At 44.3% G+C, this 26,263-nt stretch overlaps 1 protein-coding gene across 3 annotated transcripts in view; it reads right to left on the bottom strand.

Moving 5' to 3' along the window:
• Positions 1–16,572: 16,572 nt before the first annotated feature.
• The window catches only part of EXT2 (exostosin glycosyltransferase 2), a 92,755-nt gene continuing 83,064 nt past the window's right edge, over positions 16,573–26,263 (bottom strand). For all 3 annotated transcript variants that reach the window (XM_074955313.1, XM_074955315.1, XM_074955314.1), the window contains 2 exons: positions 25,713–25,795; positions 16,573–16,880 (listed from right to left, as the gene is read on the bottom strand). In XM_074955313.1, the coding sequence (XP_074811414.1) occupies positions 16,742–16,880; positions 25,713–25,795 (222 nt within the window). In that variant the 3' untranslated portion in view covers positions 16,573–16,741. The remainder of the gene's footprint in view (positions 16,881–25,712; positions 25,796–26,263) is intronic.

Genomic DNA, 26,263 nt, shown 5'->3' with positions numbered 1-26,263 from the left:
AAAGACACTGCCACTCCTTGTCTCTGGGTGCTAGGAAGTCAGTTCATTTGGGAGTATTAAGGGTTCTTTTCAGAGTCTTGTTTCATAATGGTTGGACTGTCTCCAAAGAAACTACTTCCAAAATTCAGGTTTCTGGCTATGTGTATATATTATTATTTATGTACTGCCTAGCACACTGCTGTGCCCTATATAAATAATACACCTATATTAGATCTAACATTCACATGTATTTATTAGACTAAGTGAAACTAATACTTCTGTCTCTTTTTTCCTCAAAAGTCTTTGGGGTCAGTAGAATTCTAAGTGAAGCTTTCCCCCACACTCAGTGAGGGAGGTGTCATGCACGTATCCAGAAGTCCATGTGTAATAATGAGTCTATGTCAGCCAAGGATGAACAGGAGTTGTGCCTCAGGGTGGAAGATTAGCTTAATGATCAGCCAGCAGTTCTCAAACTTCATTGCAACCCTCTTCTAACAACAAAAATTACTACACAACCCCAGGAGTGGGGACTGAAGCCTGAGCCTGCCTGAGCCCCACCGCCGCGGGGGCCGCCAAAGCCTAAGGGCTTCAGCCTTGGGTGGGGGGCAAGTCTAATACAGCCCTGGTGACCCCATTAGAACAGGGTCACAACCCACTTTGAGGTCTCACCCCACAGTTTGAGAACTGCTGGATTAGGCAGATGGTCCCTGCGTGCGTTTTCAACTTGCTGAAACAAGGCTGCCTACCACATCAGACAGAGGCACAGGGGAGAACTTAAGCCCTTCTTGAAAGTTTCTCCAGTTTTTCATGTATGTTTTAAAGAGATAACGCCGAGGTTAAAAAACAAACACACACATTTTAACTCCCTCTTCCACAAAAAAACAATACAACCCCCCCCCCACCTAGTGTCAGTAAAAGCTCCTTTCTCCAATAAAAATGGAAAGGATTTTTTAACCTCTAAAGGTCCAGAGCGTGGAGTAGAATCCAGGTAGATGGCTCCAAGGGCTTGTGCAGAGCCAGAGGCTCCAGTGGAAGGACTGGGGCCCAAACTGACTTTTCCCCACTGTTGCAGCTCATTTCGTTTTCGCCCCTCACTCTGCATCATCAACATTGCTGGTCTGGTCACTTTCACCCTCCGTTTCTCCTGCCCGAGAGCCGGTTTGCGTTGATTGTTGTTTTCATTTCCTCCGCCCATTGCTACTTGGTTTTACAAAAAAACCTTTTAAAATAACCTTATTTAAGCAGAAATCTAACAGCCACGCCCCCAGTGTGATGCTGGGGCAGATCTAGTGCCCACTCCAAACCCCCTCAGCCAGACTGAGCAGCCCTCTGTGATTTGAAAAGTGCTTCTGCCACCCACTGCCCTGTAGAGAAAAAAAGAGACAGGACCCAGCTGGGATGACTATAAAGAGGATCCCTTACTGAATCTGTTGGACAAAGACAGACCCGGTGGTTCACTCTGGCTCCCTAGCTCTCAGCTACTTAATGTCACCAACAGGCTCTTTAAATCCAGGCGGCCTGAACTAAGCAGCTGTTGGAGGGACTGTTGACTACACTATCCTCCCCATACTAGCTGGGGCTCCGCAGAGCCCCGACCTTGGAAAAGGAGCAGTGTTCTCCTACATGGCCCTGATCTCACGCAGTTTGCTAAAGAGATGCTAGATTTGGGGGGGAACAACAAACCTATCCTGTAAATTTCAGCTGGAATTTGATGTTGGGGGGGGGGCATGGGGGTGAAGGGAACATGGTACAGTTCTTCTCCTCCCCCATTAGCCCAACATATGCCCTTCCCCTCACCCCCCCTCCCCTGAAATGGACTCACATCTGTCACTGAAAGTGAGGTGGTCCTGGGCTAAGTAGGGACAGTTCCCAGGACGTGTCTGCCTTAGCCGATGATTTACTGCTGAAGGCTGCAGAGTGCAACAAACATGCTCCCTCACTTATATGTCAGGCAGAAGCTGCCTCTCATAGGGGAACTACAAACAGCCCCAGCGGGAGGCAGCGCCCGTGCACTACACGCAGAGTGGGGACACATGAGGCGAGCTGCTCTTAGCTACATTTCTAGTGAGAGACAAATATTCCCGGGGGTGGGGGGGGGGAGAGTGGGGCTGTTAGGGGGAGTTATCTCGACAGTTATAAGGGAGGCAGTTTTAGAGGAGCACAAGGTAGGACTGGGCCCGATCCAGCAGGGGACTGAGCACTGTCCACTCTTTCCATATAGCAGAGACATGACATTAGCAGGGTGGTTCAGCCCCAAATTTCACTTACCCTAAAATCCTTACACAACATATTCTTTAGAGTCATTGTTGAAAACAACCAATAGTGCCCAGCTCTGTGACCTCAGCTAGCGAAACACAGTGACTATGTGACATGGCATCCCAAATGACGTGTTCACGCGTTAGTTAAGCAATACCTGCCACTGTTTCAGTCTCGCACGCTCAACGGCAGCTGCCATCTGCGTGTCACTTCTGCACAGGGCCCCAGTGTTGATGCCCCAAAGTAAGGCTGAAAGAATGAGTGCGGACATTTGAAAACATCAGAAATCACTTTCGCAGCTAGGCAAAGAGGCGTCTATGCACTATGCTGAAGCAATTTTTTTAGTTAATTTAAGAATGTGTTTTACCCAACTGTTAAATTAACTAGAAAAACAAATATTTTAAAATCGAGTGCTTCCTTTAGCCCAGCTGCAGATTACTCTGCTTTCCTAATTATTGTAATGGCACTGCTGAGTCTTCACGCCTCCTCTGCATTGAGGTGCCAGGATGGCACCTTTAGATTCACGTTTATTCTCTTTATGATCCCGTCAATACGTCCTTTATCTTGGGCTTTTCTCCGCACTATAATTTGCCATTGTGATGATTTTGCTCTGGCCATGCCTTTAGAAAGGACAACACACCTGCCATAGTTCACGAGACACAAGGCACCAGCCCACAAGTGAGCTCTCTGGGGAAGGGACTGGCTTTTTGGTCTGTGTTTGCACAGCTCCTCGTATACCAGAGCCCTGGCCCGTGACCGAAATGGCTAGCTTTTACAGGAACAGCACTAACAACAAGAATACCTGGTGAGGGGATTTTCAACAGCTGTGGATAGTGAGCAGGAGAAGCATCTTCCTCTTGGGGCCTCGGCCCAATGCCCGCAATGGGGGTTTGCTGTCCCCTGTGCCTGCTGCTAGTATCCAGAGGCAGTCGATTTACAAAACTTTCCCCTGAACAGCAGCGACTGCGGCCATACAGCCATGCCACCAAGAGGGATGTAAACAGCAGCCACCACCTTGCTCCACCATCGTTAGAAACGCAAGAGGGGGAGGACATTGGGGTTTGGAAATGGGAATGGGCAAAACTGAGAGCAACAGCAGCCTGGTTTTCAGAGCTGGTTTTACAAGCAGCGGAGCGTAGATCGCGACCCAGGTGCCTGGCAGAACAGCTGTGTTGGGAGTAGAAACGCTTCTGTAACAACTTGCAAATGTTTACTCATTACCCTTGGTCCCCAGTCCCATCCCCCCACTGCTTCGCTTGCGCACTGCTGTCCTCTGCCAGTCACCAGGAAGGGCTGCCACAGACCATACTTCAAGAACTGCTGCGCTTTACCCTAATCCCACTCTAGAGGGCGTGGAGATGCATTTGCTCCAGCTCTGTCACATGGACTTTGCAGGTCTCTGAAAGGGTATGAAACGCCACTCTGCAGTTGCAGAACAAGCATCTTAAGAGACCACTGGGCTGTGTGCGTAGGTGAGTGCTGAGGCAAGAGGACATGCTTCCCTCCACCCAGCAGGCTCCAAAACTCCTCTTGGCCAAGCTCCTCATAGGCCCTTAAGCCAGCTGCTGTGCTTGTGTTGTTTCCTTTAAAAATGTGCTATGAATTCAGAGACTCATCTCTCAGGCGCTTGTATTGCTAGTCCCCTGGAACGGCGGGCAGAAATGTCAAGTCAAAGGAGAATTTGCTTGACCTGTTGTCCTAGAGCTAGAGTCTGGCCGGTCGTGTCTAGATAATAAAACACAAGAGAGAAAAGTGTGTGTGTGTGTATGTATGTATCCATTTGTAACTATGTCCATATGTTCCAAGACATGTGTGGGAGGGGTGCGCATTGTATGCATACTGTATATGTACAGTATGTAAAGCATGAATGCCCTGCACGTATGCATACGCAATGTGTGTTGTGTGTACATACCACGGTATCTGTATGTGGTCAGTGTGTATCTGGATAGTGTGCATTGTACAGATGTGTACATACAGTGTAGAGCGTGTCTGTGCCGGGGCAGGGGGGTCTTTTCCATGTGTTCCTTTTTGACAGCATACACCCAGACATCGCAGTATGTTGTAAAACACTCTAAAAACAAACAAAGGCGAAAAGGTAGTTTCCTGGAAAGGGCTGCAAAAATAATCAAATGGCCGTGCAGGACTGTGTTTATTTTGCTGTTCTGACTGACATAGCGAAAAGCAAACAGATTGAATCAAGGATTAAACCCAAATGGGAACTGGGGCAGAATCAGCCTGAAACTCACTCAGCCAGTTTCAACTCTGCTGATGGTACTGCAGGGCGGTGAAAGACCGACCTTATACCCTAGTAACTCTTTGCTGGTAACATGATTACCCACCCAATCCCACATAGCTAGATCCATAGATAGAGCTAGGACTTTTATACTACTGATTTTGAAGGACAGTTTTCAATGTATAATAATATATCAGTTTAGGTGTGCAGTGTTTGAAAGAGAGAATGGGAGAGAAGGAGAAAGAAAGAAAACAAACCTCAATCAATATTATTGGCCTTGCTGTAAAATATTGTAACCTTGTATAAACGCAACTTTTTTCTTTAGCTTAACAGCCTGGGGTAGAATATATTAAAAAAATAAAATTAAAAAAAAAGTTCAGGAAAAAAATGACTAAAAAATCATGAAAAGATATTGCAATGTGAGGTTTGTGCCATACAATTTTACTGCCTATACAGACATGTATTACGAGTTTGTTACAGTGTAATATTAAAAAAAGAACAAACCGCTTTGCATCTTGGTTCTTTTTGAATGGTTTTGGGAGTAAGTTATTGCACTTCGAACTTTTTTTTTTTTTTTTTTGGGTGAGGTGGGAGGGGTTGGAATATCTAGGTGCCAATGTTTTTTTAAAGGAGTCAAAATGAACTGAATTACTCACAGCCCTGTCTGAGGAGACCCAACTGTTGTTGCTGTTGTTATTGTTATTGTTTGCAATAAACTCCTTCTCTTCTCTCCTCCCAACTGGAATCTGTCTATTTTGTTCCTGACTTCATGACAGATGAAATGCGATCAGAGGGGGCCTCCGAAATCTCACATTAATTGAAGTTGGCAAAAAATTCTAACCGTGCCCTTTTGAACTGCTGACACAGTGCAGAATGGATTAGCCGGGGCTAGATTAACAACAGGTGGCAGCTCACAGGACTGCTGCCTCGACCCCCACACAAAGAGATTGTTAGCAGCCAAAACCCAGCCCTGGCAATACCCCACAGGCAAACTTAAAGCTAGTGAGTGCTTTTCGCACCTACAAAAAGAGTGCACTTTAACGTGGCTGGTAGTAGGTGAACTGGAGAGCATGATCAGAGGTAAGCGGGTGGTACTATTCCCACTGCATAGTATCAGGAACTATTTCTGCTGGGGGAGATCAAACCCTCTAAAGCAATAAATAATACCTGGCGCTTCTCCAGCTCCTTCACTTTACGGTCTCAGAACACTTCCCAAATAGTAATGAATGAAGCCATCTGATAATACACCCCACTTCACAGATGGGGAAACAGAGGCATGGAAAAGCGAAGTGATTTGTCAAAGGTCCCACAAGTCAGCAGCAGCAGCGGGAATAAAATCCAAGAATAAAACTCCTCAGTCCTCTACTAACCAGTAGACCACACTGCATTTCAAAAGGCCATTGGCTATAATAGCTCAGATATAGTGACTCCGGGTTTCTGAGGGACAAAGGGGAAACATGAGTGTATTGGGAATTAGCCTCCGAGAGGGCAACTTTGTCCCATGTATCAGGTATTCAAAACTCACCAACCACATCCCCTTTCCCCATGTCACAGGTGGCTAAGAGTCCAGTGGGAGCCTGCTGGGCCTTACTACTCAGGGTCCCTTGCACTCTCAGCCGCTGCCAAGTTTCAAAGATGGGCTTGATGATGATCAGACAAGGTTCAGCCTCCCCCTTAGCAGTGCCCTTCAATCAGCATTAGCTCTTCCCACTCCAGAGGGGCTGCGAGTAGCAGCTCGAGTGGCTCCCCAGTCTGCAGCTTCTCAAGGGCAGGACGAGGCCGAGACTAGAGGGTATGGAGCAGGTTTTGTCTCCTGTTGGCCCCTTTGCTCTGCTTTTTCACACCTTCTCCACTGCCTCAGCTCTGAGTGAAGGAAATTAGTGCTCTGTGGGGAAATCTTCTGTTGCTTTCCTTTGGGGAATCACCTCTAGCTGCAGCCATATTTTTACGCTGAGAATCTACAGACTAATCTTGCAAACTCATCAGGTTCGCCACCAGCAGCCAGTAACTGGGATTAGCCCAAACCTCTGCATTCCCGACTAGCTCCAAACTCTGATAACGCTTGGATCGGGATCTGAACTTTGCCCTTCGGGCCCATGCGGAGCTGAGACGCACTCAAACTGTCGTGCCTGCACAGGGGTCTCTTGTTTTGCCTTCAGTGAGCTGCCAAGCGTCACATTAGCTCAGACATAGCATAACTGTTTTCCTTCTCACAAGGCACCGTGTAACTAACAATAAAATTCTGTGTAACCCTGGTCTATTCCTCTCCATGGATTGGATCACTTGTAAGAGAAGAATTCCTCTGGCCCTCAAGCACTAGATGTCAGATTCTCCACATGCTGGCAAAGCCTTGTTTGTTGGCGGCTTAAACCCAGTTTCAGTATTTCCTGTTTTCAGGGGTTTACACAACCAGCATAAAAATTTGCTCTTCGTTTGAAGGTTGACATGGAAGGCTGGGCCCTTTGCTGAGCTGTCTGAGTAGGGCTAATGATACCATTTTTAAAATTAAACCTACAATAATGGAGCTTATACGTAGCGATATTTAGCCTGGGCTTTCACATATTCAGAGCACTGTACAAACAGATAACAGCACCACATCCATAAGAACTAGGAAGTATTGTTTTACAGCTGGGGATGTTGGATGCCCTGCTCAGCACCTGTCTGAGGCCATGGCGGAGGTGGATTAGACCACAGCACCTCCCCACAACCAACCAATGTGGCAGAGGCTAGTTTCCAACTGAAACGCCAAGAGGAATTTAGGGAGGCAGAATGTAATTTCCCGCATGGGGATTTGGCGAGGACACCAAGGGTAACATCCCTTCTCTTTTGGCAAGTGCGACCTCTCTCTCTTCCTCTCTCTCTGTGTTAGTGTACTAAACATGCAAATGAAAAACAATTTTTTCAAAAATGCTACTAGTCCAAACAGCTTTGGGTTCTTTTCCTCTTTCTTTTTTAAAAGCAGGCGACTAATCTTTAATAATATGGAGCAATCACAACCTGCACCTTTGAGGAAAAAGGCAAAATACATGAAAGCTGCATCTGTTTATGGCCATATGGCGTCCATGTGTTAAGGTGTTGCATTTAATCTGAGACAAATATGAGTTTATTACTTGTAAAAGATCTTCCACTTCCCCGTCTCAACTGCATAAATGTTCAGACTATTTGTAACAATGACGAGACAAAGACAGACGCTCACACCTAGTAGTTTACTCCTTTTGCTGCTTTCTTCCTAGACTTCACTTTTCAATTCTTTTACATTTAGACCTTTTTTTCTAACCTGTATAAAGTGGCCTGGATACACTCAGCAAGGGTAAAATTATAGGGCCAGGTCCTCAGTTGGTGTGAATCAGCACTGACTTCAATGGAAATACACTGAGGATCTGGCCCATAATTCCAGTAATATACAGTCACAAAACTCTCGATAGTTTAAAAAATTACCTAGAAAATAGAGTAAACCAGCTGTGAAATATAAGTATATTCATGAGTAAAACAGCTCACAGCTATATGAAAGGTGGGTCAAAAATAAACACACACACACGAGGGAACAAAGGGGCCTTTGATCTGAGTGGTTCAGGTTCATTGCCAAGTGGCCACAGGTGTGCACCACATGAGCAGGTAAGAGTGAGATGCTAAGTGATGACAGTTGTGCGGGTGTCCATCATGCATGGGTCAAAAGGGGCACCTGCACACTGGTTCCATACTTTGACATTTTATTGGTCACACTGAAGCCCGTGACCGAGGGTCTGAACCTCAACAAAAATAAAGTGCAAGTGGGGGTGTGGCAGGAAGCAGATTTTTACCACCCAGCTGAATGCTCCTGGAACCCATTGCTTCTCATGAAAGTGCTTATGCCTCACGCTCCTTGTGTCTCCATTAGAACCAACAGAAAATTCCAATTCACTCCTCAGTCCAATCCCTCATGAAGCATAACTTCAGTCAAAAAATCTATCAAGAAGTGAACTAGCCATTCAGCCAAAAAATACCTTTGCGCACCAACACAAGTCTTCAGTCACCATCTGATTATGTTTATGGAAGCCTGGCTTTCCCTTCTCCATTCTCCTGTTTTCTCTCTCATTTGTATCTCGTCCAAGTTTCAGGCTCCACTCCTACCATTAGATCTACTTGGTGGAGCCTTGCATTCATGCTGGAGGCCCATTGACTTCAAGGGTGCTCAGTGGAAGCTCAAGGATCTCCCCACATTGATCTGATTTCAGGATTGGGTTTCTGGTTGTATGTTTTTCGGGCAGCATTCTTGTCTAGCTGTTTTGAGAGTCCCCCGTCACACCTCTGGGTGCATTACAGTCATCAACAAACAAACAAACAAACAAACAAACAACAGAAGTTTGCAGATTTACACTCTCAAAAGCATCATTCTTCACTGAAAATAAAATACAACAAAATGACAAAGTAACCAAACATACAAAAATTAAAGAGATGCTGTAAGGTTCAAATCTATGCTTTCTGTCTTTAAAAGAAGGATTATTTATTTATTTATTTACAAGTGTTAATCTTTAGAATTCTTCCCATTTTTAATTATTTGTTTGACAGTTTTGCTTACTTTTTGCACTACACTCCCCTTGTGCAATTAAAACCATCTAGTCACGTTCACATCTGTGTACAGTTCTATGCATACTTTAGCAGACTGGTGCACCATTTTGGATGCCACAAACATGCAAGAGAAAATTATTCCTGCAAATGAAACTGTTTCCATAGTTATACAAACAGCACTGTGGAAACATTTCCAGTGATGTTTGGTTTTGGAAAAGCTTGTTTTTAAACCAAACCTACATTTGGGACTTGAACTGACCTTTGTCCATATAAAAGCTGAACTATATTAGCCCAGAGGAGAAGAGGTGCAAAAGGAGTGGGCAGGACATGCATCACTGCTCTATATTCCAACTAATGCACCAGCCCAGCAAATGACAAAGTGGGTTAGATGATTCCAATTCAAGAAACAGCATTACTGGTCCTTCTGTACCAGTTCGTAACAGAATACCTCCCCATAAGTGGCAGTCTCCATACAAGCTCTGATTCATTCCTTTATGATTGAACTCATTTCAGAGCCATGAGTGCCAGGTTATCATTTCATATATGTACATAGAGAATGACTGGGGAACTGTGTGGCTCAGAAGACTGGGGATGATGTATGAAGCCTTTCATCTTTATGCCTTGTATCACACAGTGACTGATGATGATTGAAAATTATTACCATCCTATAGCTGTTCATTGTGTCATGTGAAATGAGTTGCTGGAGTCTCAGGCCAGCTCTTCATGGACAAATGGCCTCCAAAAAACAAACAAACCCGCAACTCTGTGTTACGAGTTTCAGCAAAGAGGCTAAGTGAATGGGCCACAGGGACCGAGCTTCCTTGCAGTGACAGGGGACAGTGAAAAAGGAAGCCTGCATCACTGGTGCCTGTTGTGTGGACAAAACTTTAATCTCCACTGCTTGGCCTTGCACAGATACTGTAGAAGTATAGTAATCCCACGTTGTGGCCATCTCCCAAGGTGGGATAGAAAGGATTGCAGAGCTGTCACTCCAGTCTGGAGAGGAAGGAGTTAACAAAGCATTCCATCTTTCTCCAAGTAAACAGACAATCAAGGCATTCAGGGATAAATTTGGAGAATTGCTGCAACCATCTCCAGAAAACGAAGACAGCGAGCAGGCAGCCTTGCAGTATTGCCAGGATTTCTGCTGTGAATATCCATCAGGGCTGTGCTGTGTTTCCTCAGGTGTGTAATGCCCTGGCCACCATCCCCACCACTCCATTTCAGCTAATTGCCTCAATTGTTGCTGTCACCCCTTAACGAAAACCACAAGTTGCCATGGAAGCAGCAGCTACGAGATCCTGGCAGACACTGGAATCCTGAAGATCAGCAGACACGGGACCGCTTACCAGCAGTTTACCTCAAACTACAATTACACTGAGCGCACTGGGAACGATTTTAAACCGCTTCAAACAAGGGCAGGCCAAGTCATGCTCACACGGATAACCAAGACAGTCCTGGGGCTTTCCAGTGCTCCAGGAAAATGGCACTTAAGAAAAGGATGGCCATGTTGCTAAGACACAGGGCTGGGATGCCTGGGTTCTATTCCCAGCTTTGCCGAGGAAGACTGTGCAAGAACTTGGGTAACTCACAGCTTCTCTGCACCTCCGTTTAGTCAATTGTAACAACAGGAACAATAAATACTGACTGACCTCCCGGAGGGGGTTAAGTGAGCAACTCACAGAGAGGGGAGTGGGAACGCGCTGAGTACCTGAAGCATCTTCACTTTATTGCTTGTGAGGTACGTGGACTTGCACACAAGTGTGGTGCGAGGCTAAAAGCCCCACTAATATCAAATGTGAATCTACACTGTCCTAGCTAACCTTGCTCTCAGACAGATTGCAATGAGGGGGGGACAGAGAGGGGAGGTGGAATGCAGCATAAAGATCCTCCTCCTCCTCCCTACCCAGGTATGTTTGCAGACTGGTTTCTGGGAGCTGGATTTTTTTTAGTGGCTTAAATGCTCATGTGAAGGGAGCTGCAGCTGTTTAGCTCAAGACCGTGCAGCTTCCAGCGGAGAGATGCAGTTATTGCTGGGCTTGGGGGAAGGTTTTTTGTTGTTTTTTTTTTGCCACAACAACTTTCTTGGGCTCCCATTGTCTGTCAGTACGGTTCGAACTTCTCGATGGTCTTTGCTCTGCTCTTCGCAGCTCCTCAGCAAGACAGTGCAGCCAACTTAGCTTTTCCCAGGTTCCACCTCACCTAGCATCTGCTATAGGCACTGGACAGTGCCGTTTTTGTCTTTGTTTCTCCCCCCTACCCCTGCTTTTACTGCAAGAAAGAATCTACATGACAGCAGGAAAATGAAACATCCGTCCTGTAGAAGTGGAAGCTACTGTTTGATTTTGAAAAAAAATAAGCCCTGCAGCTGTTCCGATAAATTGAAAATCCGTGAGCCTTTAAAACTAATTCCAAGAAAACTGGAATACTTACCTTTGTCCTGCCTCAATTCCAGCTCAGATCATTACAATCTGCCTCCCTGAATCAGCCCACCACTCTTCACCTCTTGACCTACACGGTTGTAGTTTTGCTGTTACAACCGCAGTGATTCTTCACTGCGGACGAGGCTATATTTCATTGGTGGATGAGTAGATTTCTGTGCGGCCGATAAACCACTGTGGGATGCTTCCAAGCAAACGGCATTCTTATAGAGGTCTATTACGGCATAACACACTCTGCTTCCATACTGCATCCGCACAAGCATCCACAGAGTGACCTCATTTTATAGAATAATCTGTCGTCATAAAGCTCAGGTCAGTATTTTCAAACCCAAATGCCTAAAAGTAAGCCTCCTAAATCCATACTTAGGCACCTTAACACAAGTGGCCTGCTTTAACGCTCACCCATGAACTGAAAGAAATGGGAGTTGCAGGTCCTGAGAACCTTTGAAAATAAGGCCACTTTTATTTTCATATGGATTTAGGAGCCTAATTTAGGCATCCAGGGTTCGAAGAGCTGACGGTTGAGCTGAATATTAAATGCAGTTAGAAAGATAGTTGCTGCAGTAAAGCAAGTTAAAGTAATACTAGTGAACGTGCAACGGGGGGCTCAGGGTAAGAGCTGGAGACAGCAGGAAAGCAGCAGTTCAGAACGCTGGGGACTTAATCGGCATGTCCTGTAATCAGATAGCAGAGCTCTGAAGTGGGCAAGAGACTGAGCTGACAAATCATTTACAGGGTCAGTGAGGCTAAAAATGTATCCCTGAGACTTGCACAATTGGCTGGGTAACCATCCCACTTTGTCCTCCTATACACATGACAAGGTGCCCCCACCATCATTTCGATAATTTTGCAGCATGCAATGTATTTTAATAAACACATGGCAGTGTCTCTGAACAGAGAGGAAATAAGAAGCTGCCATTGCAAAGAATGCCACTGTCAAGATAGCTTATCCACCTGCCCTTCTCCCAAGATCCAGACCCTTCATGTTTGCAGCCTCCTTGTTTGTAAGGAAGTCCCCTTCTTTTATTCAGGTGGGTCATTTCAAAGGTCTCCCAAATTATCTCCTGAGCACATAACCCTTAATGCTGCAAAGAGTGACCACTCCCAGCAAAGTGGGAAGCGATGAATTCTGACACATCCATAGCATTACAATTAAACCATTGAGTAAAAGGGAAGTTATCCTTCCTCCCCGCCCCCCCCCGAAACCTCCCCCCCCCAAACCTTCAATAGTACTGTCAAATAATGGCAAATCTACCCTCTCTGGAGGGGTATATGGGAAGAGTTTGTCCAGAGTAAAAGCTCCCACTGAAAGACACCAGCACCATTAACAGTTGTGAAGATGTTAAAATAATGATGATTATTTCTAGAGAGTGTTGTGGATATTCATGTTTTAATACAGATTTATTTAGCAAAAAGAACCAATCCCTGCAGTTTTCCTTTCAGAATACTTCCACAGTTCCTTATGGAATGTACACAATCACCTCTTCAGAAGTAAAACAGAACACAATCAATACTTTTGAGCTAATTTTTTTAATAAAACATACAAGCTGAACAGTTAACAATTCTCTTAATTTAATGACCGACAATAGAATCATCCCAATTCTCTCACACACACTTTGCTATTTTACAGTTTTTGAATCGTTTTCAGAAACAAACAACAATTATAAATGCGTTGAGGAAGTGGCCCAGCTTATAGACTTACACAGCTCCCCAACTTTATATTCTGGTCACTTTCCATACCACAGAACGGAGACATACCGTCATTAAATAGAGCTTGGAATATAAGAAACACCTGTGAAATGATGCAGGACAAAATGTGACAGGTTAATTGACGTAATGGCTCTTGGGCTTATCAAGGAAGATACACTTGCTCAAGCCCAAAAGATCTTGGTCACGAGGGGCTGTTGCCCACTTAGTGTCAAACCTAGAGATGACTTTAGGTGGGTTTCAGAGAGACAAGGTGGGTGAGGTAAAATCTTTTATTGGACCAACTTCTGCTGGTGAGAGATACAAGCTTTCGAGCTAAACAGAGCTCTTCTTTGTCAGGCTACCACCCACCACTTCTATTTCTAGGCCGTCATATTCCCCCCAGTCTGAAATCTGCCTTGTGCTATAAGTGTTTGTGCAAAAGCTACACGCACCCTTTGCCTATGAACTTGAGAAGGAACTACTAGGTTGCAGCAGTTTCAAGACTGTGTGCAGGGGAGTTCTCTCTCTGGAACACTCCCAAACCTCTGCCACCCTGAGACCCCCCCCACCTCTGGGTCAATTCAGTAGCATATTATGCCGTCATAATTTCCCTTTTAGAAAAAAGCTGCTTAATGGAAAGTGAGCTGCAGTCTGTGGGACAAGGACATAATTCAGACATAAACTAACAGACTCAGGAAGTAAGTGCATGTGTGGAGGCTGCAGGGAAGAACTGCTCAGCAGCAGAGAAACAGTGTTCCTCACCCAGTGGTACCCCCTGTATGCAAACAGTCATTAGCATTACCATCACCGGGACAGCTATCCCCGCCATTGCCTACTACCATCCCCCACAGCACAGTCAGAACACAGCAAAGACTGCAAGGTCCTAGAAACAAGTCCTAGAATTTATCGGTAATTAAAACATTCCCAAGAATGCGAGAATTTAGTTTACAGCAGGAGTGGGCAAACTTTTTGGCCTGAGGGCCACATCGGGTTTCCAAAATTGTATGGAGGGCCGGTTAGGGGAGGCTGTCTCCCCCCAAACAGCCAGGAGTGGCCTGGCCCCCGCCTCCTATCCAACCCCCCCACTTCTCGCCCCCTGACAGCTCTCCCTGGATTCCTGCCCCATCTAACCCTCCATTCCCTGTCCCCTGACCACTCCCGGATCCTCCACCCCTGACTGCCCCCTGCTGCCCCATCCAACCCTCCCCCCACTCCTAACTGCCCCCCCGGGACCTCTGCCCCATACAACCCCCCTGTTCCCTGTTCTCTGACCGCCCCGACCTCCCCTGCCCTCTATCCAACCCCCCCTGCCTCCTTACCGCGCTGCCTGGAGTACCGGTGGCTGGTGGTGCTGCAGTCACACCGCCCAGAGCACCAGGTCAGGCTATGGCTCTGCAACTGTGCTGCCGAGCCGCCCAGAGCGTTGCGCCAGCAGCGCGGGGTGCTGAGGCTGCGCGGGAGGCGTCAGGCGCTAGCCTCCCGGGCCAGGAGCTCAGGGGCCGGGCAGGAGGGTCCCGTGGGTTGGATGTGGCCAGCAGGCTGTAGTTTGCCCACCTCTGGTTTACAGACACTTCCCTTGGGAGTTCTAAATTGAAGTATCCCCTCACAGCTACTGTTCTAACAGGCTTCTCATTCCCAACACCTCCACGGTGTTGGGCAATGAGGGAAGTTTTACTGGGGTGACAGAAACAGGGAGCAGATGTTTCCTGTTTCTGGCCTGACTTCCATTTGATTTTTGCCATTGCTGCCTGTCACTCTCAGGGCAGAGGGATGAACTAAGAGTGCTAACACTTGCCCTGCTGTTTGGAGTTTGGCAGAACTATAAGAATGGTCATACTGTAACAGAAAGATTGTCCATCAAATATGATGCCTCCAACAGTTTGCTTAGTAAGGAAAGTGCAAACTGCCCATAATGCACCAAATAGATGGACACTATACCATTTGGGTAAAGAGGAGACTTCCTCTCTGGTTCCAGCTTGGGATCAGTTTATATGCTGGAGCACAAGGACTGATCATCCTTGAAAGTTTTATTGTCTCTAGTGTAGACAGATAATATTCAGATCAACTTTAACCATGGAGAAACAGCTTCACTCACCATAACAAATGTCTAACCTTTAAAAATTATACTAAGCCATTTGTTCAAGTAAGATCCTGTGGCACTGCGTTCTCTAGGTTAATCACAGGCTAACACTTGGCAATTTTTCAAATAAGAGCAGCTTGTGTGGGTTTGCTTGCTAAGTATGTGTTATTAATATATTCCACATACACACACCAGCTGTAAAGTGGAAGTCCTGCAGATGGAGGTGTATGACAATCTATCCTACAGCACATTGTTTTCTGAAGAGGGTTCACATATACAAACATGCATCTTAGCTGTTACCCCAGTACATGGGTACGCCAAATGAACAAACAACTGTTCCATCTTGATAAGAGCGAGCTTTGGGGATAGCAAAAACATAGTAAGGCCAGAAGATACATTTTCCTCTCCATAAAATGTCTTTTATATTGAATGGACTTCGCTTCTATGAGTATAGCAGAATACCTGAGGTTTATACACACATATGAGAGGTGTAGTGATGGTAGGGATAGTCTAAGGCCTGGTCTACACTGGGAGAAGGGGGCTCGGGGGGGGGGGGGGGGAATCGACCTAAGATACGCAACTTCAGCTACGAGAATAGCGTGGCTGAAATTGACGTACCTTAGGTCGACTTACCCCGCGTCCTCACGGTGCGGGGTCAACTGCCGCCGCTCCCCCATTGACTCCGCTTCCGCCTTTTGCTGCGGAGGAGTACAGGAGTCGATGGCAGAGCGATCAGCGATCAATTTATCACGTCTACAGTAGACGTGATAATCGATCCCCGATAGATCGATCGCTACCTGCCGATCTGGCAGGTAGTGTAGACGTACCCTAAGTCTTTAAATTAAGGAGACCGTCCCATTGGCTGTGATCTGTGTCTATTCCCACTGAAATATTTTTCATTTAATGCAAAAATGTTTAGCCCCCTAAACCCTATGACAAAAGATTGTATTATATTTTTTATTTTTTTTTAAGAAAAGCATTTTTCTTGCTAAGCAAAAAAGCCAGGCAGGGATCTTTGTTGGTCAATTACTTAAAGCCAACAACTAACCTCAATGGAGGTAGGCATGCCATCCTCATAGGGAGAAAAACAGGCTGGATACATATTGTAGCCAGTATTGAAAGCAGTTTGCATTTATACTGGTGATTGCATCAAACTAAAAGAGTGTATTTAACAGAACAGGTGAGTCATGTAAGGCACCCTTACACAGCAAGATTCTGCTCTATTCTTCCGTATAAGCAACTTCCACTGGAAAAAAGCATTTGGCATTTTCAGTAGACTCAAGCATAGAGCCTGTCCTGTATTTGTCTAATACAGAAATAGCTTCTGTGCTCTGCATTACTGTTCCGTGTATTGTGAAGGACGGACTAATATATCAGAACCTGGCATTAATCCCCTTCCCCTCAGTTATAACCCACACGCTGGCATTTTCCTTCAAGGCCTCAGGCTCATCTTAGCACTGCTCATCTTTTTTCTCTCACTGTTTTTTATATTCAAGTTTGCCGCCAAGCTGCCTTTTACAAGCTGCCGATGTTGGGGAAGCTCTTCAGTTTCTCAGGGAAGTCATCTTTGTACAGGACAGGATCAGCACGATGCTCCACCACTTTCAGGGGCATGGTCCCAAAGACAGAGGCAAACTTATTGATGCATTCGGACCTGTGTGAAAAAGACAGCAATGTAACTAAGTGACCATGCCAGCTACTTACTCCCACCCCAAAATAACTAGTTTAAAAAGCGGCCTGTGGCATCTTATAGACTAACAGACGTATTGGAGCATAAGATTTCGTGGGTGAATACCCACTTCGTCAGATGCAAGTTTAAAAAGAACTCAATAACCTTCTCTCATGTTCCTGGAAAGATTTCTCCACACTGGCTACTAGGAAATAGGAGAGGGAGTCTCGCTACACAGAGGGTTTGGAAGAGGGCTAGTGCTCTTTGATTTATCCATTTAATCACAGTGAAGAGCAAGGGGATGCTGCCAGCAACACATGTGCACATGGAGGTCAGAGCTTCCCTTCTCCCTCCCCCTAGAATTCCAGTCATTCTTAAAGCAACACATGCTGTAAAGTAGAACAGATTAGCTGCCAACACATCTCAAAGTGCCACTGGTGGGTCAAATTTAACTCAATGAAGGTTTTGCAAAAACCAAGCATTTATGAAACTGAAGACCTATGGAAATGTTATTTCTGGTTTTTAGACTCCATCAGAAATGGTTTTTCTTTACTAAATAAACAAACATTCCTGTATGAAGTCAGCAGCATTGATTGTGCTTGGGATCCTAAAAGTGAAGCAGAATAAAAAACTAAAGTGAAACTGATGAGTCTGTCTGTCCATATGAAGCAAAACTGAACAGTAAAGCATCAAAATTAGTGAAAAAATTAATTAGATTTCTGATAATTCTTTCACTTGTAATAATCTCAGGTGTCAGTAGCAGAGTAACAGAGAGGGTTATTTGTTTTTTTAAAGTGCATGATTTTTAACCTTACAGTCCCCCTTTAATCTCTTCATTGCAAGGCAGGGAGTGGTGGAGGCAGAGTAAGGAAAACCTAGCTAATCTTATCTCAGCCAGTGTTTAGCTAATTTTAGGTCTGTGTTTAGCACAATAGTTTTAAAAAGCTTCTGACACTGAAAGTCACAGCAAGTGAGCCTCCAAGATGCTCAAACAATGGAGAGCCATTCACAAAATAAAGGGTCACTGCTTCTTTTGCTGATCACAAATTAAAAGAACAGACAAAAGAGTAGCAAGAATTTTGGCTAGAGAAAGCAAGCTAGGACTGCTCCAGACAGTGGTGTGCTGTAAACAGTCTCAGGGCAAGTCTCTCCTGCTCTCCACCCCCATGCTCACTTTCAACCCTTCTAAGGGTGAGGGGGTCATTCAGTCTCCAGTATAGCTTTCCTGAGCAGACTTGGCCAATCACACCAAGTGTGACAGTTTTGCAATGGGGACTGCTTCAGCACTACCCAACAAACTCTCAAGACTGGATTTCAAAAGTTAATTCCTCATCTTTTAAGCCATCCCTTAGCTCCCTGTTTAACTACAGTAAGAGTAAACAATTGAAAACAGAGTCAGAGTTTTTGAAAGTGCTACATTTCTGCACAGTTGTTTTCAACCTGTAACAGTCACTCTCGTACTAGCTTAAAAATGTGGAAAGGGTTTGAAGCTAAGCAGTGCAAACGATTCATGCTCTGCCCTCGCCCTCTTTTCCCCTCCAAAGGTGTTCAAATCCTTACAGTAGGAAACAAACAAGAAGGAGTTTGGAGGGTAAAATGGGAGCAACTGGGTGCATCACAGAACACCTGATAAATTGGCACAAATATTCTCTGCTCAGGAAAGGCCCAGGCCTGGAACAGTAACGGAACTGTAGGTCAGAACTGAGGGAGAGAGAGAGAGAACCAGCTGTCAAAAATGTGGACTACCCAGGGCTGTTGTAGGGCCTAGTTAGGGTGCACTGGCAGAGAGAGGAATGTGGGGACTAGAGGAGTAGGACTAGAACAATATAGAGTGCAGCAGATTAGGATTCAGGGTCAAGGTTTTCAAAGTGATTTTTAGTGTCTCAATTTTTGGGTGTCCACTGTGAGCCACCATCAAGGGCACTGATTTTCTGAAAGTGCCGAACATCCACCCTCTCACTAATTACTTTTGAAAATTTTGGCTGGGGTGCATAATCCAAGTTGTGTGTTGAAGTCCTGCAAATGGAATAGCACAGAGTTCCAGGAGCTAGATGGACTAAAAGAACCGTGCGTGAGAAGTTTGCACGAGAAGTTTGTATAACGGCTGTCCCTCAGTGGCTTATGGAATACAGAGCCTTTCACTTCTAGGTTACGGTTTCAACTCCTGCCCAGACTAATAATGACTGAAAGTCATTGTAACATAGCAATAGTCAGTTGTCTCAGTCTAGTTCCCAATGGGCAGGTGTCCACATCATAAAAGCCACTGTCAGAACTGACACTAAATGGCAGCCCAATAGCAAAAACCAAAACTGAATGGATCCTCTTCCCTCCAGAGGTCATCCATCTAGGTCAAAGATTAGGCAGAATGGCAGAAAACAGTGTAGGGAAATCTTACATTGCTGTGGCTCATGCTGTACTTATTCTGGGGATAGACTATTCAGGCTGCCAACATGTCACATGTAACCATCATGAAAGCTGCTTCATTTTAAAAAGAAATTATAAAAGGAAAAATCCAAATTAAAATCCTTAATGAACTTTCACCTTCACTCACAAAAGTCACTTCTCTGCAAACATCAGAACAAGGCTGAAGAACAGCATTTAAAAAAAAATAATTTTAAACCAAAAAATGTGTCAGACACAAGTCGTACAATGTGTCTATGGGGAGAAGTGCCTCCCTAGCAGGGAGCTTTCATCTCCTGCATGGAGCTGAACAGGTCCAGCTTGCATTCTGCAGGATCTGCCAATTCTGGATAACACAAAACAACAGACACCTAAAGCATTAAACATTTTATGCTAGGAAGCCAAGAAAACATAGTAGGTTATCTCATACAGAGGGGCAGGTGTTTTGGCTGGCAGCTTTCATAGCTCTGCACATTTAAATTAACACACGCATCTTTGCTTCCAAGAATTATTTAATCTTTTCCTTACTTTGCCAACACCACAGAATTGTGCTCAACATGAAATTAAGTTAGTGTGAATTGAAAAACAAGACTTCAGTTGGCTTTGACAGATTGGATCAGCTTTCTGGCCAATCAAGCCTTTGAATCAGTTCTCTCCCCTGTAACCAGACCTAATTTTAGCATAACCTCTCAGATAAGAAAAGAGTTCAGTTTTCATCATCTAGTCACTCCTTTCTCCCTGCTGAGACTGCCAACGATGGGCCCACAGATGGTTTTGCTAGGTGATCATCTGTCCTCAAGGAATAGGATGAAGATCACCAACTCTTTTCACATGTCACTAAACAGCCACCTCCTGGTATCTGTGGGTCACTGTGCTGGTTTTGAAAAAGAAACCTCAAAGCAAAAACTCTGTACCTCCATTAGTAGCCCTGTACACCATCCATTTCACAACAATAGATTGATCCCCGGTCATTTGGGCCTGGTACTAACTCAAATGCTAAGACCAACGTGTGCATTCCAGGGAATCACTAGTCTGGTATGCAAATGAACCTGTTATGGAACACTGTCATATATCCCAGGGCATCATTCTGGGCCCTGGATATTACATAGTTAACTATAAGAATTGTTCTTCAAAGTTTCTTGTTGACATGGGCACCTCTCTCATTTAGATTCTCTCCTAATCTAACAGAAGACAGTTGACATATCTGACCAGTGTCTGCATGAATTATAGGTATGGATGCTAAGCCCTGAAACCAAAGCAGAGTTCTATCCATTGCTAAGTTAATGGGAACTTGCACTGAGAATCCTGTAGTTTATCATCACATTAAAACAAATAGGTAGCTTATGGGATTCCATAAAAAACACCTGCAAGTTTTTCAGCTAGCGCCCACTAATTTCAAATTGACAGTAGTAACATGGGACTACATGGACCCTGACAGTTGGTTGGTATGTCCGCTCACTCTTACAACAAGTAATGGTTTATACTGCTGAAGCCAGGTCAACCTAAAGAGTAAGGGCAATCTTTAAAATATAAAAATCAAATATGACTATAACCCAGTTGCGTATCACTGCAGTTCTTCTCCAAGGCGCAGTTGCTAAATTCCTTGCTAAATTCCTCTAGCTGGATAATCAAGTAGTTTTATAAACAAATTTGATTTGCTATTACTTTCTGATACTTTCTCCAGCTTAGTTATCTCCACTGGTAGAAACTTAAATGTGGGGAAGAACACAGTTTGAGAGTATACTCACTAAACTGTCAGTAACATTTTACTTTTGGGACACCATTATTGTTACATGGTAGATAACATATCCTTTTGATAAAATTATAATGTTCTTTGGAATAGAGCCTGCATTTTTGCTGTGTGTTTTTTAAAGGGACTAGCATAGAATCACACATATACAAGCCTGGAAGAGACCTGAGAGGACATCTAATCCAGCCACTTGAGCTGAGGTAGGACCAAGTATACCTACATCATTCATAACAGATGTTTGTCCAATCTGTTCTTAAAAACCTCCAATGATGGAGATTTCACTACCTCACTTGGAAGCCTAGTCCAGTGCTTACCTATCTTTATAGTTTTTCCTAATATCCAACCTAAATCTTCCTTGCTCCAGATTAAGCCAGTTATTTGTTGTCATACATTCAGTGGATACAGACAACAATTGATCACTGTCCTCTTTATGACAGGTTTCAGAGTAACAGCCGTGTTAGTCTGTATTCGCAAAAAGAAAAGGAGTACTTGTGGCACCTTAGAGACTAACCAATTTATTTGAGCATGAGCTTTCGTGAGCTACAGCTCACTCCGATGAAGTGAGCTGTAGCTCACGAAAGCTCATGCTCAAATAAATTGGTTAGTCTCTAAGGTGCCACAAGTACTCCTGTCCTCTTTATAACAGCCCTTAATACATTTGAAAAAAATGTATCAGGTTCCCTCTCAGTCTTCTTTTCTCAAGACTAAACATGCCCAGTTTTTTTAACCTTTCCTCATTTGTGTTGCTCTCCTCTGGACTCTCCCCAATTTGTATACATCTTTCTTAAAGTGTGATGTCCCAAACTAGACACTATACCCCAGCAGAGGCCTCACCAGTGACAAGTAGAACGGGATAATTACCTACCACATCTTACATATTACATTCCTATTAATACACCCCAGAATGGTATTTGCCTTTTTCACAACTGCATCCCATTAGTGGATCACAAACTGAATATGAGTCAACATAACCCCTAGACCCTTTTCTGCAGTAGTACTGTCTACCCAGTTATTCCCTATTTTGGAATGGTGCATATGATTTTTCCTTCCTAAGTGTAATAGGGTCCTGGCCCATAACAAACTCCTGGGTGTTACTGCAATACAAACAACACACAACAACAACAACAACAACAGGAAAGAACTACCTCAGACAATACAGGAATGTAGTCCATTCCTCAGACAATACAGGATTGTTCCATATAGTATATTTTCTAGTGCTTCATCTAGTTTATGTTTAAATTTCCCAAGGCTTCCATACTCCTTCCTTGAGAAATTATTCTATACAACAACAGATCTTACTGTTAGGAAGTACTTCCTGATTTTCATCTGACTTTTTCCTTTTCTTAATTTAATCCCTTCTAGAGTAATATATCCTTATAGCACTGTGAGGAACTCATCTCTGTCCTCGGTATTTACACTCTTCGGTACCTGAAGACTGTTATATCTCCATTTAGTCATCATTTAGCAAAGCTGTATATACTTCGCTCTTTTAATCTCGTGTCATAAAATCAATCCTTCCAGCCTACTAACCACTTTTGCAGCTATTCACTGAACTCACTTCAATATGTCAATATATTTCTAGTAATGAAGAGCACACAAATGAATGCAGTGTTCCAGGTGCAGTCTCATCAGAGCAATGTGGAGAGGGTCTGTAGATGTTGTGGTGATAAGTGCATTCAAAATATCTGCACTTAGGACGGAAGAACCCAATGCACAGCTACAGACTAGGGACCGAATGGCTAGGCAGCAGTTCTGCGGAAAAGGACCTGGGGGTGACAGTGGACGAGAAGCTGGATATGAGTCAGCAGTGTGCCCTTGTTGCCAAGAAGGCCAATGGCATTTTGGAATGTATAAGTAGGGGCATAGCGAGCAGATCGAGGGACGTGATCGTTCCCCTCTATTCGACATTGGTGAGGCCTCATCTGGAGTACTGTGTCCAGTTTTGGGCCCCACACTACAAGAAGGATGTGGATAAATTGGAGAGAGTCCAGCGAAGGGCAACAAAAATGATTAGGGGTCTGGAACACATGACTTATGAGGAGAGGCTGAGGGAACTGGGATTGTTTAGTCTGCAGAAGAGAAGAATGAGGGGGGATTTGATAGCTGCTTTCAACTACCTGAGAGGTGGTTCCAAAGAGGATGGTTCTAGACTATTCTCAGTGGTAGAAGATGACAGGACAAGGAGTAATGGTCTCAAGTTGCAGTGGGGGAGGTTTAGTTTGGATATTAGGAAAAACTTTTTCACTAAGAGGGTGGTGAAACACTGGAATGCGTTACCTAGGGAGGTGGTAGAATCTCCTTCCTTAGAAGTTTTTAAGGTCAGGCTTGACAAAGCCCTGGCTGGGATGATTTAATTGGGGATTGGTCCTGCTTTGAGCAGGGGGTTGGACTAGATGACCTCCTGAGGTCCCTTCCAACCCTGATATTCTATGATTCTATTTCCAGTAGGGATAAGGAGGTTTTAGTACCGTTATACAAGGCACTGGTGAGACCTCACCTGGAATACTGTGTGCAGTTCTGGTCTCCCATGTTTAAGAAGGATGAATTCAAACTGGAACAGATACAGAGAAGGGCTACTAGGATGATCCAAGGAATGGAAAACTTGTCTTATGAAAGGAGACTCAAGGAGCTTGGCTTGTTTAGCCTAACTAAAAGAAGGTTGAGGGGAGATACGATTGCTCTCTATAAATATATCAGAGGGATAAATACCGGAGAGGGAGAGGAATTATTTAAGCTCAGTACCAATGTGAACACAAGAACAAATGGATATAAACTGGCCACCAGGAAATTTAGACTAGAAATTAGACGAAGGTTTCTAACCATCAGAGGAGTGAAGTTTTGGAATAGCCTTCCAAGGGAAGCAGTGGGGGCAAAAGATCTATCTGGCTTTAAGATTAAACTCGATAACTTTATGGAGGAGATGGTATGATGGGATAACATGGTTTTGGTAATTAAATATTCATGGTAAATAGGCCCAATGGCCTGTGATGGGATATTAGATGGGGTGGGATCTGAGTTACCCAGGAAAGAATTTTCTGTAGTATCTGGCTGATGAATCTTGCCCGTATGCTCAGGGTTTAGCTGATCGCCATATTTGGGGTCGGGAAGGAATTTTCCTCCAGGGCAGATTGGAAGAGGCCCTGGAGGTTTTTCGCCTTCCTCTGTACCATCGGGCACGGGTCACTTGCTGGAGGATTCTCTGCTCCTTGAGGTCTTTAAACTACGATTTGAGGACTTCAATAGCACAGATACAGGTGTGAGATTTTTTGCAGGAGTGGTGGGTGAAATTCTGTGGCCTGCGTTGTGCGGGAGGTCAGACTAGATGATCATAATGGTCCCTTCTGACCTACATATCTATGAATCTATGAATCTACAGCTAGACAATTTCCTTCCTGTTTCATGACTTGATGCCCCTGCAGCTAAGGCTTCCATTGGCCTATTTTACTGCCCTATCAGCCACAAACATGTCTAATTTGTTGTTTACTATCATCACTAGTATAGGTCTCCCGCAGCATTATTGCTTCCGTTGTTTCTTCCTCCCATGAAGGGGAGGCATGTGTGCATTTCAGATTATTTTTCTCCAAATGTGTTTGTGACCAAATGCATTATTCCGTGCACTTGACAAAATGAGAATGACTGATAAAAAGTAAGTCTGAACATAAAATATGCAGCAGTATAACTGATCTTGGAAGGAAGAAACATATATACTAACCACTCAGCAGACTATAGCCACGAGGCCTGCAGAGGAGACACAACAGACTAAAGAGCTCATAGGACATGCTTGGGGTATGTAGGTGTGTCAGTTCTGGGATTCTGGCTAAACTCAAACAAATAATTAAGAAGTAATATTTTATTCTCAGATAGCCCTTTATATACAAGCATCTCAAAGCACTTTACAAAAGGTAAGTAAATATTTTCCCTGTTGAGAAGTTGAGGCACAGAAAGCTTTAGTGTCTTTTCCAAAGTTACAAAACTAGTCAACTGCAGACTGCAGAACAGAACTCAGATGTTTCTGATTCCCAGTATTTTGCCCTAAAACCTTTACAAAACTGTCTCTCCAAATACATATCACCTTTCAAAAATAGTTCGCCCTATCATATAATGTTGCAACCACTGTTAAATAGCTGCCATGTTCAACCACACAGGTGACTGCACTTCAGCAGAAGTGGGCTTTGGGATCTTTGGAGGAAAGAGACTGTATAAACATCAGCTATTACAGCATCAATAACACTTCCCCTTTATCAGTCATTTTTATCCTTGTTAGCCAATTGCTCTCTGACAGTTTATCAACTTCCTGTGTTTTTAAATATGTTTGAACACTCATTACATTTAAATTTCCATCATAAAATGAAAAATTTGTATAAAAACTATTGTTGGCAACCTAAATTTCATACAATCTGTGTGTTTTACAACCGAGCTGTTGAACTGGGTGCCCTTTCAAAGCTCTTCCTTTAAACAGATTACTTGTCACTACAGATCACATGCAGTGCGCCCTATTACGCATTGTAGGAATCACCCCATATGTGGGTTGACCAGATTTAGATAGCAATTTCAGAGTTCAGGAATATGGGCAGTGGACACTTTTAATCCTAATTTCAGAGAGACCTGGAAACTGGCCCTGGGAATCACAGTGAGGCACCCTCAGCAATGAAAGGAGGCCCACTCACCTTTCCACCATGTGTGTCTGGTCCAATGACAATCCATCTATGGCTGTGCACTCTGGACATTTAAACTTCTTTCGTGGGGTCACCTGCACAAAGGCACGACAGAAGGGATATTAATCCCCTTGGTTGGAAAGTAGAGCAATGCCTCTGAACATGCCTGCAGTGTAAGTCGAGCCCTCTTGAAAACTTTAAAAAAAGCCATGCCATTCCCTCATTCAGCTCCATCTGGCCCGGCTAACTGCAAAATTCACAGGGGCCCAATAAAAATGGTTTGGAGGGGTTTTGCCTTCTGTAACCGAAAAGTGGCGGCGATGACAAGCTCCTTAATTCCTGTTTAATGACTGTTTTCTCACTGCCAAGGTCCCTGTATAAACACCATTTGTTCTTGCAGCCATAACAGTGATGAAATATAGCTTCCCATACTTCACCGTAACCTTAATCCAACAGACGCTCTTTTGCTCACTTGAGTTAATAGCTGACTGGCAAACTCTGCAAGACTCTCCCAATTGCATTGAGGTGCCAAATTACTCTACAGTGCCCTTGTACAGCTCAAA

The sequence above is a fragment of the Natator depressus genome, chromosome 6, assembly GCF_965152275.1.
Source record: "Natator depressus isolate rNatDep1 chromosome 6, rNatDep2.hap1, whole genome shotgun sequence".
NCBI lineage: Eukaryota > Metazoa > Chordata > Testudines > Cheloniidae > Natator > Natator depressus.
Note: the sequence above shows the minus strand (reverse complement) of the source record. Positions and strands in the feature narration are given on the sequence as shown.